Genomic DNA, 15,027 nt, shown 5'->3' with positions numbered 1-15,027 from the left:
CCTTATAATGAAACTGAAAAATCAGAAAAATCAGAAAACCGAAAACCAAAATGCAGGGTAACCAATATATATGCATCACTGACTACGACACACACCAAACACTGTTTATTTATTCTATTTATCAGATTACCCGATACGGCAATAATAAAACAAAATTTAAATTAACGCGTCCCAGTTCTTCTTTACCTTTCCTCTTTCAGTATAAATGAAGAAAAGCAAGGAGAAAAGTGAATGTGAAATAATTTGACCGAGCGTACGGTTCATAACTGCAAAAAAAACGCAAAAAGCTACGCAAAAATACCAGAGAACAAAGAAGAAGGAGAAAGACAAACCTGTAAGAATTCATTCACCCCCTTGTTATAGAAAAAAGGGTATAAGATATACAACTCCGTAGTTAATAAAAAAGATATATAATGGACGTTAAAAGAACTCCGCAGTCCGTATTTGTTAACACAGAAGATCTGTGGAGACGATCCTAATATGGAATATACATATTCGATATATTTTATATTTTAATGCGGAAACAACCAGAAGAAATTAGCTCGGATTAGGACATTTCTACGGAAACGAAAAAAAAATAGTTCGTTTAAGGCTCATTCCCCTCCCCTTCCCTTCCCTCACCGTGAAATGTTGGACCGAAGAAACATTATTAGCAGTATTTTACTGTCAGTCGTAAATATCAATAAATTCATTCGTATTTTCCATCTCTACAATGTGGGGTCCGTCTGTTCTCTTCTGAATAAACCAGAAATATACGTTTATACATATTTTACTCTTCTCCCCCCGCGGCTTAGCATCTTGCATGATGCAGTTGATACAAAATTTGCATAATTAAAATATTTATACATATTTTATGTATAAATTTGGGGAGAGAGGGATAGAAAGAGTGAAATAAGGAGAGAGAGAGAGAGAGAGAGAGAGAGAGAGACCTGTTTAACGTGGGGGTTAATAGGTAAAATTAAATAGCATAGTATGATATTGTAAAGGAACGAACGAACAAATACAATTGGATACATAACGTGGGGTGCTAGAGGAAATATATAAGATTAGTAGCAGCACTAATAAAATTCTTGAAAATAGTTTAATAATACTAATATTACAGGAAATAAAGTAATGTTGAATTAATAAGGAAGGTTATATAGAGATAGGTTGAGTGCCATAGTAACAACAACGCCAAAGCCAAAGCCAAAGCCAACTATTTTGTTTTATACAGAAGAAGACGAAGAAGAATTGTTACTGCAACTACTGAAATGAAAAACGGGGTCTAGAAGGGACTGAAGAGGGTCTTTACAATATGTACAGTACCCAATCTAAATCCCTTCACGATTGATTAATCAACTAATTAATCAAAAATAACCTATTCATCTAGCAATAATAATTCAGTCAGATAACTTAATATCTTCACTAGTTTGTCTCGATTGAATTATAGTAATCTTTCTCCCTTCTATTTTAACTACTAGCAATTCACATTTTATACTCATTTAATTTCATGTTGCGCAAGTCCGTTTTCTTTCTTCGATTTTAACTTAGGTTTCCGTTTCCGTTTCCGTTTCGTTCTTCCCTTGTTGTTGTGCCTTTTTAACTCATCCTAGCTTCTTTATTATATGTAAATAGTTCTTGTGGTTGTAGTAATAATTCCCGCAGTTCCTATTATTCTTTTATTCTTTTGTCATTTTCTCTTAATAGTGAAATTTGTAAATTACAAGTTTAATTTAAACTAAATTTCGTCTTTAGAATTGATAGAACTAGAAGGTGGGAAAGGGGTTTTGAAATTAAGCGAAACCATATTTACTTACTGCTTGATTTACTTGAATAGTTTCATTATACCTAGTTTTTTATTTTATTTATTTCGTGTCTCTTTTTTCTATTTATTACTTATTTCTTAGATTTTGACATCCTTTGGATTTATTATTTCTTTCTATATATATATATATATAAACATCTTGAAATTCAATTCATATCTTTTTATTTCCTTCAAAAAAAAAANAAAAAAAAAATAATAATAATAATAATAACTATATCCCATTTAACTAGTTATTATTTATAACCTTCATATTAACCACTCTACTAACCATAATACCACACAACCGTTTATTTTTACATCTATAAATATTATTAAAATAATGAACGATATGATAGAAGATCCACGTTTAGGATTATCCTTATGCACACCTGTTAATCATTCAACCACTAACATGTACCAACAACCATTAACTCAACATCAACCACCACCACAACAACAACAACATATCTCAATGTATATGAATAGAGCACGTGGGGGATCCGTTTCTTCTTTAACAAGCTCAATTAGTGATACTTACACTTATTCTAATAATTTCACCACGTCAGGTAACAATAGTATTAATAATAATGGCGATATATCCAAATATGCAATCCTCTCTAATAAATTTATCGATTTGATAATGAATGTATATTTAAATGTATCAAGTGATCCAACTATAACACCTTTCGATCCAACTAGTCCACCGGCAGGTATTCTTAATCGTGTGGCAATGTTATCCATCGAACAAGCGATCACTCAACAATGTGACACAGGAACACGCATCCCATTACAATCTAACGCAATGGTTGTAACGATTAGACATACGTTGAATCAAGAGATTAGACGGGAGGGTTATATGTCAAGAAACGGTTCACAATCTTCGTTGGTGCCGCCTCCACCTCAATTTACAGAATTATTAAATTCTACTCATAATATTTCAGATCCATTAGATCCAACTTTTTTCAAAAGTAGTGGAGAACCTTTATGTATTGGAAATAATTTATTACAACCACAACCTACTTTAAAATGTTATAAGAATACTAATAAAGATAAGAATAATACAAATATGTATGTTTTGACACCAAATAATTCAATGAATAATTTGATCAATTCAAATAACAGTAGTGGAAATTTACCTTCTTTACATCATTCTTTATTACCTCGTCAAACTTTTAGAACTGCTTCTCCTTTATCAACTACAAGTTTCTCAAATAATAGTGGAACTTCAAGTTTGACGGCGGCTAATATTTGCCGTCACGAACAATCATTGGCGGACTCATTAGGCACGAAGAAATAAGTACTAGAATAGTTAATAAATGATGAATGGCGCCTATTCCTCTTTTCCTTCCAACTGTTGAGGTTTTTTTTTTTATTTACTTATAGATATATATATACATATAAACTTATAAAGATAGAAGATCATAAAAATATTATATTTTACATACCTGCAATGATTGAATTTTGTTTTATGATTAAAATGAATAGATAGATATTATGTAGTAAAGTATTTACATGGTACCGATATGTTGTATCGATATGTGTGTTGTATCTCTACATCCTTTTGTTGAATTATTTTATATATTTTGTGAGTTTGAACAGTTGTGTATTGTTGAGTTTATTCATATGATTCCACACGAGGTTTTATTATTTCTCTTTCACTATTACGACCCCATGCTTCATCAAGTATTCCACATTTCTTCAATAATTTAGTCACAGAATCACTAGGTTGGGCTCCAACACCAATCCAATATTGTGTACGTCCAAAATCTAAATTGACTTTCTTCTCAGGAATCATCCCTCGTTTCTTTTGTTTCACAGTAATTAATTGGGGTATTGGATTATATGTACCTAATACTTCTAATGGTTTAGCATCTCTAGCACGACGTGCATTTGCTACAACTATATTATACACTGGATTATTAGTTCTACCAAATCTTGCGAGTCTAATCCTTACTATCCCACAAGTCATTATTTATGATACTTCTCTCTGTTAATGTATTTCCTTATTATAATGTGCTTTTGGTACTTTTAACCCTTTAAACCTGATTTAATATCATGTTAAATGAAAGGTTTTAGTTCATTTTCTTTATATGTTTGATTATTTGGTTAATCTCTTTTGTTCGATTTTTAGAGAGGGAAAAAGAAGGCCCTCCCTTTCCCGTTCAACGTGATTTATTATGAATTCGGGCTTTTTCTTTATTTGGTTTTTTGGCACCGAAGAAACAGAAACGAAAAAAAAGAAAATTTTTCATATTGAATAATTTTATTTTTTTTCGTTTTTGCCATAGTGTATTGAGAGATGAGCTCATCTCATCTCAATTGTATGTTTAAAAAGATATACAATAAAACTTAAAGGTTAAAGAAGATAGAATAAAGATAAACTAGAGTTCTATTTTATATAACTTTTTTCCGTCTTGGACAATAACGACAACGTCAGAAGATAAATATAGAAGATGGACGCAGATCAAGTGGCTCATATGCTCGAGCTAGAGGATAAGCTATCCAAGATTAGACATCAAGCAACTTCTAAATTGGAAAATCAAAAACATATTGCCATTATATTGACTGCTGTTGAGGAAAACATCGAAGGTCATGACACTAACGACACTTCTAAGAATATTATTAGTTATATGGTTGCATTTATGTCCTTATTAGATCAATCCATTGATAACGATACTCATAATATTATAGATTTACAATTAACTACAGCAGCTACATATTTATTAGATATCATCTTCCAATATGCTCCAAAGAAATTATTAAGATCTAAATTCTCCGAATTATTAGCTAAGATCGCTCCTTGTATTACTGATGAAAAAGCTGAACCATTATTGATTAGATCTGCCATTGGTTGTTTAGCGTCTTTGTTAGTCGCTCAGGATGCTCAAGCTTGGAATAATACTCATAATTTGACCATTACTCCAATGAGAGGTCTGCAAGGTCTGTTGGAATTATCTCTAGATCCAAGACCAAAGATTAGAAAGAGATCTTTAGAGGCTCTTCATAAGATACTTGAAAATCCACCTGTTGCTCCAACAGCAGAACATGTTGCCTCTACTACAATCTCGGTATTTGCCATTAATCAATTAACAGATGTATTAAACGAATTGAATGGTTTATCAAGTAAACAATTGAAGAACCAAACTGTTAAAGATGATATAAACTCTAAAGTGATAAAATGTTTACGTCTAGTAAGTACTGTCGTAACCTCTGGCCAATGGCCAACAGGTCAAATTGAACCTCTATGTGATATGTTATTGGATGTAACAAAGAGTTCTGATCAATATCTTGTTTCCACTTCTTTTGAATGTTTTGAAAAATTATTCAATTCCATGGCTGAATCTACCGTGTCCACAGGGTTGGCTGAAGATAAATACGTTAAAGTTATAGATACCATTTTCCAATTAAGACCATCAAATAATGATACTCATTTAGTTGGATCCTGGATTGCAGTTGTCGTTAAAGGTATGTCTACTTATGCAGTTGGCTCCCCAATGAATGCATTGGTTAAAGTTCCAGAAGTATTCGAGTTAATGTCAACCTATTTACAAAGTGAAAATAAAGAAATCTCCTTCAGTGCTTCTCAATGTTTAATTGCAGTCCTAACTGATGCCATTAAAGATGAAATCATATTATCACCGGAACAAAGTCAAGGTAGCGTATCCAAGAAAGATTTTAAGACTGTAACAAAGATTATCAACAGTTTATCAGAAATGTTTTCTGAATTTTTGACAGTTAGATACACCAATTGTACAAAGGAAATATTGAATATTTTGGCTGCAGCTTATAAGAAATTCAGATTTAGATCCCATCCTGCTCTTGATAAATCTTTGCAAATAGTCGATAGTTGGAGAGTTAATGAGAAAAAAGAAGCAATGGAATTGGTTTCTGAGATTGATTTGGTGATTGGTAACGCTATTTCTGCCATTGGACCAGATGTTGTCTTACAAATTTTACCTTTAAATCTAAATAATGAAATTAAAGATCAACCAGGTAGAGCTTGGTTATTGCCATTGTTAAGAGACTATACTAGACATGCTAAGCTATCGATCTTTATTTCAGATCTATTACCAGCCGCCCAAGTATTCGAGTCCCAGCTTGATTCTTTCCCAAAGGAATCTGTTCAATTGAGAATTTACCAAACCATTATCGATCAAATATGGTCTACTTTACCACATTTTGCTGAATTGCCAGTTGATTTAAGAGAATCCTTTACAGATAAGTTTGCGTCAGATCTATGTTCTTTACTTTACAGTAACACTGATCTGAGAACTACAATTTGTCATGCCTTAAAGATGCTAGTTGAAAGTAATATCATGTACTCCGAGGGTGCATTACAAGATGATATCATCCTACGGGCTATATTCCCTGTAGAAGAATCCAAGAAAAATTTAGAGTATTTAACATCGAAATCTGTAAACATTCTTGCTGTTCTTTTCAATATTTTCACTCAAACTGCATCAAACCTAAGAGGTTACATCCTAGATACCATAGAATCATACTTGAAAATCACAACCCCAGAGGACGTTGAGAAAACATTTAATAACGTATGTGGTCTTTTAAAGAATTCTATGGAGAAGGAAGCAGCTGCGAAGGATGGTTCGAATAATAACAACAATAATAAGCCCCAATTGACTGCAACTCTGTTAGATATTATCGTAATCATGGTCAGATACTTACCATCCAATTGTTATGGTCCTTTATTCATGATCTTTGATCAGACTGTCAATTCAGACGATACTCTGATCCAAAAACGTGCTTACAGAATTATTTCTAAATTATCTGAACTATCTCTTGGTGAAGAAGCCATTTCTAACTATCTAACTGAGATTGAAGCCATTTTATTACGTAACTCCAACAGTGTTCACACCTCTGCTAGATCTGGTAGACTAGCCGCTATTAAGACTGTTGTGAATTTGTTACCACCAGACCACATGAATTTTATTGTTCAAGTCTCTGCTGAGATTATTTTGGCTACTAAGGATGTTAATGAAAAGACCAGAGATTTAGCTTTTGAAATTTTAATTTTGATGGCTGAAAGAATGCAAAACGGTGGTAGCATAGATATGGGAGAAGGTAATGTCCAAGTTGCCTCTCTTGCTGAATTTTTCAAGATTATATCTGCTGGTTTGATTGGTGAAAGTCAACATATGGTTAGTAGCACAATTACAGCATTTGCATGTCTAATGTTTGAATTCAAGGACTCCTTAGCTGGTGATATCGTTCTTGATATTTATGATACCGTTGAGTTGTATCTAACTTCTAACTCTAGAGAAATCGCCAAGAGTGCCATTGGTTTTGCTAAGGTTTGTATCCTTGGTTTGCCAGAAGAAATGATGAGGCCAAAGGTCCCAGCCTTGATTCCAAAATTGTTGCGTTGGTCCCATGAGCACACTGGTCACTTTAAGGCCAAAGTTAAGCATATTATTGAAAGATTAATTAGAAGATTTGGATATGAATACGTTGAAGCTAATTTCCCTGAGGATGACTTGAAATTATTGACTAACATTAGAAAGTCACGTAACAGAAGTAAGCGTAAGGATGCTGATGGTACAAATGAGGAGACAACTCTACCTACTGCCAAGGGTCCAAAGTTTATGTCTGCCTTTGATGAAGCTGTGTATGCATCATCTGATAATGAAGATGAAGATGACGAAGATGGAACCAACCACAAGAAGAGCAAACAATATATTATTGAAAAATCTGGTGGTAATCCACTTGATTTGTTGGATGCTGATACATTGGCGCATATCTCCTCTACAAGACCTAAGAAATTTAACAAGAAGGACCACAAGAAGAAGCTACTATCCGATGAAGCGTTCGCTTTTGACGATGAAGGTAAGCTAATCGTTAAGGGTAAAAAGGGTGGTGCTGCTGATGATGATGATCCAATCAAGAATATGACAAGTGGTATCAATGCATATCTAGAGGCTGTCAAGACTGGTCCTGTTAGAGGTCAAAAGAATAAACTAAAATTCAAGAAGGGCAAAAAGGAGGATGATAACTTCAGTGATGACGAGTCTGCACCAAAGAGAAACGTAGGGAGAAACAAAATTGGTAAAAATTTCAAAAAGGGTGGTAAGTTTAAATCCAGAAGGAGGTTATAAGATATTTATGTAATGAAGCATGTAAGCATAGACCATTTATAAGAATCAAATGTATATTATTCACAATTATAAAACTGTCTTCGCAACTTTTGAAGAGGATGAACTATATATATAAGAAGTTACATGTTTCTATTGTAAAAAGAGAAAGTATATATATATATATCGTATATGACTATCAGAATATTGATGAACTACCATAATCTAGAGATGCTCTTCTTTGGAAAGTGTTGTCCATATCACCAAATTCATCGAAGTTAATGTTATTGGATGTGCTTCCTAATTGCATATTATTAGCACCAGCCATATCATCGTCTTCATGTTCGAATGTCTCTATATCATTATTTCCCTTCTCCGATTCAACATTGTTCCTTGGGTCTATTTCATCAAAATCAGAATTTTCATAAGATAATGATATATTATCTAATTTGGTGTCTTGTTTCATTATTGGGAGTAATTTTGTCAAGAGAGCTACTCTTCCCATTATGGATGCAGCATCGTCTGATATAGTAACATGATCTGTATCCATAATGGCTCCTGTGCCAATATTGTTATTATTGTCAGATGATGTTATATCAGATTCTTCTATTATAGGTAATGTTTCGTTATGTGACTTGAATTCTCCCTCCAAAGACGATCCATTATTAATCTCAGGAGAACTGGATTGTAAAGTGTTATAGAGAATAGAATATTTTAGACCAGCAATATTTGGTAACAATTTAATATCTGGGATTACCGATATATCTGTATTCGGTGTATTCGAGTTATGAGCGTAAGCAGTTGAAGTGGAATTTTCTGCTTCAATCTTACGCCTTCTATTATAGATTTTTAATTTCTGCCTTACTATTAGTAACCGTATCCAATCATCTGTATCACCATTATTTATTAGTTCTTCAATTAAATTATTTTCTTCTTCTTTCTCTTTTTCCAATTCTTCCTGTTGATTTTGTTGTGAAGGATTCATATAATCAGGTATTGCGAATATTTGTTTTTGTGTTTGAGTATGATTTATAGGTAAAATTCCATCACTTGTACTAGTATTATTGATGTTACTATTATTATTATTTCCAGGTTGATTTGAAGATAATGTAGGGTTAGAAGTGGAAGCGTTAGTCGCGGTAGTAGCTTGTTGCGTTATCGTTGGGTTTTCATTTGACATTCTAAGCATGTCGATATTCGGTAATGCGACTTTTTTATAATTACTCAATTGAACACTATTTAAACACCAATCTTTTAATGCTCTTACGCCTGAATCGCCGGGTCCTTCAGGGTTTTCATCATAAACGTCCAGTAAATCATTTGGTTTTATTAGACCCAAATTAGTAAATGCTTGTGTAATGTCCTGTAATGCAATGGTATCATCTACATCTGCTCTTGCTTGAGCTAATTTTGTCACTTCGAGTACTAAAAGATTAAGGAATTTTATGTATAAATCACTCAATGTATCCACAGTGGAAGGTTTACTTTTATCAAAGCCTTGAGCTTTGAGCATTTGTATCACAGATATTCTGAGTAAACCAAAATAAAACTCATTGTTCGATGTAGTCATAATCTCTATTTAGGACTCTGTATATTAGGATAGAGATAAAATGGCAAAAAGGTATGAAAGTAGTTAAAAGAGGTCAACAGAAGCTAATCGATGGATCTTTAACCTGGTCAGATTTTCAAGTGATAAAAAAAACCCTTTTAATTATGATAAAACAAAATAAAAAATTGGCAGCTATCGGTTGTAACAGTCAAGTAGTTGATCTGGGCACTGGTACAGGTATACTCAGATCCTTTTATCCATGAAACTGCTACGTTAAGAACATAAATCGTAAGAAATACTAGAACTTTTTGCTTTTGAAATTTATTCAACTTTGGAAAAAACCAATAATAATAATGTTACCCGGATAACAGGCCCTTACTTTGTAACCCTAGGTCTTGTAATGTAGGTCTTAACGTTCAAAACGACCAAAAATGCGAAAAATTCTGAAATTTGTCAACGACCGGCCAGCGAGTCAAATTTCATTGAGAGATAATAATAATATACGTGATTTGAAATACGTAAAGAGGTAATCGAGAGCAACCTTTATACACTGATTGGAGAGTCTTTTCAGAAGAGAAAAGGGTTGAACTAGAACAATTGTTTAGTTTAATATTACATTTTAACAAGGCAATAGTGTGTGTTTTAGGTAGTCATTTCAATTTGGTAAATACGTTCACAAATCATTCGGTTCTTTGTCTTTTTTGAGGATTAGTAAAAGTTACGTACCTGAGCCCCCCTCCATTAGATTAATTTAATACGAAGTATATTGTAAAGAGATCAACCATGTCATTATATTCTGTCGAAGGTATCCTAATATTGGATTCTAAGGGTGAAAGGATATATGGTAAATATTACAGTCCACCCCATTCTCATACAGGAAGTGAATATGCGGTCGCTAAATCACTAGCCACATCTAACAAAGTTCAATTCGAATTTGAAAAACAATTATTCAAGAAGACACACAAGAAGAATGCAGAGATAATGCTGTATGAAAATCATTTGGTGTTATACAAAGAATACACTGACGTGACGTTGTATTTGATAGGTGACGGTAATGAAAATGAATTGGTTTTACAGGAGGCCTTCGATGCTTACAGGAATTCTTTAGAATTAGTTTTAAATAATGGGGTGGATAAAAAGAATATCCAAGAGAATTATGATTTGATGTTATTAGCTATCGATGAATTGATTGATAATGGTATTATTTTAGAAACTGATCCAGCTTCTATTGCCTCGAGAGTCACTAAGGCACCAGAAGAAAATGTTACATTGGATCTGGATAAAGGTCTTTTGGGTGCATGGGGTTTCGCCAAGAGCAAATTCCAAGAAAGGTTACAACAAGGATTGTAAAGCAGAAAAAGGGGTATTATACATATACGTATATACATGTTTCCTCTTTCTTTCCCTCACTATAAATATATAGTCAATCTATACAAACAGTAATAAATAACAATAAAAAAATATCAATTAATAGCATATATAAGAGAATTTAAAAGCTAGGAAAACCACACACATAATATATGTCTAAACAATAACGTGGAAATCAGAACGTTTCTTTGAAAGACCTGCTTGAACAATTTTTTCAATTTCATCAGGATCGGAAGTTATCCCAGTCATATTTTCATATCCTTCCTTTGTAATTATGATATCATCCTCGATACGTACACCACCTACGTTTTTGTATTTCTTCATTACTTCAAAGTCAACCATCTTGGCTCTCTCTGGATGTTTATGTAAGAATTCATCAAGTAAATACTCATTGAAGTAACAACCTGGTTCATTTGTTAACACCATCCCGGTTTTCAATTCACGACGTAATCTTAAGTACTTGAAATAAGGATCAGGATCCTCATAGTTTGGATATCCTGCGACGTCATGAACATCAAGACCCATTACATGACCTAACCCGTGAGGGTAAAAAGCACAAGAGACTCTAGAGTCAAACATTTCTTGTTCTGTGAATTCGCTACCCTTTAAAATACCTAACTCAACAAGATGTTTAATTAGAATCTTATGAGACATGATATGTAGATCTTCCCATTTGATACCAGGCTTCATCAATGCCATAGTTTGTGTTTGCATATCACGAACAGTCTCGTAAATTTCACGATGCTCTTTAGTGTATTTTCCTGTTAATGGGAAACATCTAGTGACATCGGAGACGTAATTCATCCATTCGGCTCCAGCGTCGATCAAAGTGGAGTCCTTATCCTTCAAAGATTCAGAATTCTTCACATAATGTAAAGTACCACATGCTGGACCAGAACAACAAATTGGATCATAACCTAGAGTACGAGCTCCTTGTCTCTTCGCATGATATGCAAACTCTGCTTCAATATGTAATTCATTGATTTCAATTGGTAAAGCAGACATAACTGCGTAGTGACTTCTATCGGTAATCTTAGCTACATGCTTTAGGATTTCAATTTCATATTGGTCCTTAATTAATCTAGATTCATCCAATGCATAGAAGAAATCCTTGTCCTTGGCATTAACCATACTATTCAAAGATTCGTTTAACTTCAATTCATCAAAATTGTCTTTGTCTGTAGTATACAATGTCTCTATGTTGTTGTATTGTCCAATTATATCATTCAATTGACTCATATAATAGACTTCATCAATATCATATTTTTCTAGGAGTTCCTTTGGTTCCATTGGCATACCACCCCATACAACATCATCGTAATCGATTTCTGGTAAGAACACGACCAATTTCTGAGATTTACAGTCGTAAAATAAAGCAGCAGATGGGATATCAATACCTGTCAAATAGAAGAAATAACGTTCTTGTCTAAATTGTTTAAAGGTATCACAATACTTATTTGGTTCCACGGGGTTACCGACTACCAAAAACCCTACTGCATCAATTGCTTCGCTCTTTGATAATTTGGCCAATAGATGTTCTCTGACTTTAGAGTTGTGGATCTTAGCTGGATACTTATTATCTCTAATGTAGTGAGGAATATCCTCGATTGGATCTGCAAGTTTTGACATTTTGTTTATTTTTTTGTTGTTATTCTTCTTTGAGAGATAAGTGATTGCTGAGCCAATTGCTAGAGGTACACCGAAACTAAATAGGGCTGAATCCATTCTACCTTTCCGAGTATATCTTTATATAACAAAGAAAAGAAAAAAGAGAGAGAACGAATACCTTTCTTTGAATACTCCACCCATTCACAAAGACAGGTCATGCATGCATGTCACTAAACAAATATTATTTGTTGCTGGTTATCAACCTGTGTTTTATGTAATCATTTCTCTTCTTCCCTTGGAAGTTTCACTCATTTTTTTTCAATTTTTTTTTGGTTTTTTCACTTTTTGGGGGTGAATGACACATTTTTCAGTTGAGATTTCTTCGACAGTTGTGCGGCTGTTTCTGTGTTATTTTCCCAGTTTGTATACAAGTTGTCTGTTTATCAAATGACTGCATTTTAATTTCTCTGGGCAGTATGGTGGGTTGTCCAATCGAGATTGGTGGATGGACCATAATAGCACACAATTTAATAGATATCAATATATCTTTCGCAGTTTTCCATCTCTCTTCTTCCTGATTTTGATTGCTACATGAGGTTTGGTGAATTGCCTGTACCGGTCGGTTTAGAATTGGAATATGCCAATAGATAGGTCTCTCGCAAGAGGTTTCAGATAATTGGTAAGGCACATTAGTTTGTAGTAATCTATTATCATAATCGGACTCAGTCGAAACCATGGGATCTTGATCCGCCGATTGTTTACATTATTTTGGTTGTTGTTGTTTTTTGGCTCTGTCGGTGTCAGAAGAACGTAGATGGCCAAAGATCATTCTCATCCATCCATCGCTTAATTAATCTAAAAGTGAAAAAAAAAATTGGATTATTTTCAAAGGATTTTAGCTTAAGTAATGGGACAGTGCACCTTGATAGATTGTTCGCTTTATTGACAGTTAAAGTATATAGTTCCCAGGAGAAAATTATCTTGCTTTGTAATTGTGTATCCAAAGGAAAGGACACCCAAGTTAGGATTGTATATTTATATTCCTTTAATTTAATTTAGTTTACAGTGATATGACTCAGAAGCGTCTATTGGATGAGGAAATTCAGACCACACAACAACAGGAACACCCGAAAACGAAGAGACAAAAGCAACCTGTATCAATACAGGATGAAGAAGTGCAGTCTCTTATGAAGACTATCAACAGGAAGAAACTAGATTTTGATTCTGAAAAGATATGTTCCGTAACTCTATCGAAGTTGGATATATACGGATGTCTGATATGTGGGAAGTACTATAGAGGTTGTAAAGAACGTACCCCAGCATTTCTACATTCAGTCAGTGATGATCATCGTCTATTTGTAAGTTTTCAGACCTCTCGAGTGGTGGTATTGCCCGATGAAATAGACATTGATCTTAACACAATGCATTTAGGGGACGTCAATAAGAGATTAATTCATGATATTAAATATTCAGTAAACCCGGTATATACTTCGGATATTATACAAAGATCCCCATATGTATGCTTCGAATCAACTCAAGGTCAGTCATATTACAATGGTATTGTTGGGTTAAACAAATCTACTTCAAATAATATTGCATACATTAACGTGGTGATACAATTATTGGCCCATATTGGCCCTATACGAGATTATTTCTTGTTATGTTATAATAAGAACCTCACCAATGAGAATGGGTTGATTAAAAATGTTGCTTTGATAATGAAAAAAATTTGGTCTCCTCACTTATTTAAATTGAATATAGGACCAGATGAATTGATATCGTATCTAATGGTGAATCATTCGAATGTTATTAAAGCAAACAACAATTTGGATCCTCAAATATTTTTGAATTGGTTGATAAATACATTGTGCCAATCTGATAAACAGTTGAGAAAAATATTGACCAAAGCATGTCAGGGGAAATTAAAAGTATCTACAAAGGGTAATAAGATTAAAGTTGTTCCATTTTGGAATTTGACGTTGATTTTACCTGAAATATCTATGTTTAAAGAGAGCAAAAACGTTGACGATATAAAGCAGATTAAACTTGAAAAATTGATAATGGAAAAATTTTCAATGGAATCTACTGATAATGGTAAACTTTATTTGATTAAAGAAAATTTACCTCAATATCTTTTCCTTTATATTAGTCGATTTAATAAATCAAAGAACTTGAATGATTCTGAGTTTTATGTTAGAAATAGAAATCAAACTATAGTAAATTTTGATGAAAGGTTGAGTCTACCTCTTACAAACGACAAAGGTTCCAAAATTCAATACAAATTAATTTCAAACATTGTACATGATCCTGAAAAGAATTTGTATGATATTGAAAAAGATTATACTAGTAATTGGAAAATTCAATTGCCTAATAATCAAACAAAGGATTGGGTCGAGATAGATAATACAAGGACTACGGTTAGGAATTTTAATTTGTTGTTCTTAGATGAAACATGTATTCAAGTATGGGAGAAAATTGTGGATTAACTCATCCATTGAGGTTTCTTTTTACGATTACTTTTTATGTAATATAGATGATAATAAATTTGCGTGTAATAATATTTCATTTTTTTTTTCATGTTTATACAATATATACGATTTATAGTAAAGTTTGTATATATATATATCTTCACGTTT

The 15,027-nt window shown here is 33.1% G+C and overlaps 7 protein-coding genes across 7 annotated transcripts; 4 read left to right on the top strand and 3 right to left on the bottom strand.

Annotated features, from left to right (window-relative positions):
• Positions 1–2,132: 2,132 nt before the first annotated feature.
• Positions 2,133–3,080, top strand: CIP1 (Cip1p; the record flags this gene model as incomplete). Its single annotated transcript, XM_041550301.1, has 1 exon — positions 2,133–3,080. One exon carries the CDS (start codon positions 2,133–2,135, stop codon positions 3,078–3,080), a length of 948 nt encoding a protein of 315 aa, XP_041406235.1.
• Positions 3,081–3,398: 318 nt separating this feature from the next.
• On the bottom strand, positions 3,399–3,752 carry MRPS16 (mitochondrial 37S ribosomal protein bS16m; the record flags this gene model as incomplete). Its single annotated transcript, XM_041550300.1, has 1 exon — positions 3,399–3,752. The coding sequence occupies one exon, from the start codon at positions 3,750–3,752 to the stop codon at positions 3,399–3,401; it is 354 nt and encodes a 117-aa protein (XP_041406234.1).
• Positions 3,753–4,236: 484 nt separating this feature from the next.
• On the top strand, positions 4,237–7,890 carry RRP12 (mRNA-binding protein RRP12; the record flags this gene model as incomplete). Its single annotated transcript, XM_041550299.1, has 1 exon — positions 4,237–7,890. The coding sequence occupies one exon, from the start codon at positions 4,237–4,239 to the stop codon at positions 7,888–7,890; it is 3,654 nt and encodes a 1,217-aa protein (XP_041406233.1).
• Positions 7,891–8,065: 175 nt separating this feature from the next.
• On the bottom strand, positions 8,066–9,436 carry TAF3 (Taf3p; the record flags this gene model as incomplete). The annotated part of the gene is made up of 1 exon (XM_041550298.1): positions 8,066–9,436. One exon carries the CDS (start codon positions 9,434–9,436, stop codon positions 8,066–8,068), a length of 1,371 nt encoding a protein of 456 aa, XP_041406232.1.
• A 762-nt stretch (positions 9,437–10,198) lies between these two features.
• RET3 (coatomer subunit zeta) lies at positions 10,199–10,765 on the top strand (the record flags this gene model as incomplete). The annotated part of the gene is made up of 1 exon (XM_041550297.1): positions 10,199–10,765. One exon carries the CDS (start codon positions 10,199–10,201, stop codon positions 10,763–10,765), a length of 567 nt encoding a protein of 188 aa, XP_041406231.1.
• A 174-nt stretch (positions 10,766–10,939) lies between these two features.
• On the bottom strand, positions 10,940–12,508 carry KABA2_04S05104 (putative Xaa-Pro dipeptidase; the record flags this gene model as incomplete). The annotated part of the gene is made up of 1 exon (XM_041550296.1): positions 10,940–12,508. One exon carries the CDS (start codon positions 12,506–12,508, stop codon positions 10,940–10,942), a length of 1,569 nt encoding a protein of 522 aa, XP_041406230.1.
• A 953-nt stretch (positions 12,509–13,461) lies between these two features.
• SAD1 (mRNA splicing protein SAD1) lies at positions 13,462–14,877 on the top strand (the record flags this gene model as incomplete). The annotated part of the gene is made up of 1 exon (XM_041550295.1): positions 13,462–14,877. The coding sequence occupies one exon, from the start codon at positions 13,462–13,464 to the stop codon at positions 14,875–14,877; it is 1,416 nt and encodes a 471-aa protein (XP_041406229.1).
• Positions 14,878–15,027: the final 150 nt, after the last annotated feature.

This window comes from Maudiozyma barnettii (genome assembly GCF_903064755.1).
Source record: "Maudiozyma barnettii strain CLIB 1767 genome assembly, contig: KABA2_04, whole genome shotgun sequence".
Taxonomy (NCBI): domain Eukaryota; kingdom Fungi; phylum Ascomycota; class Saccharomycetes; order Saccharomycetales; family Saccharomycetaceae; genus Maudiozyma; species Maudiozyma barnettii.
The sequence above is the reverse complement of the archived record's forward strand: the minus strand, read 5'-3'. Positions and strand labels throughout refer to the sequence as shown.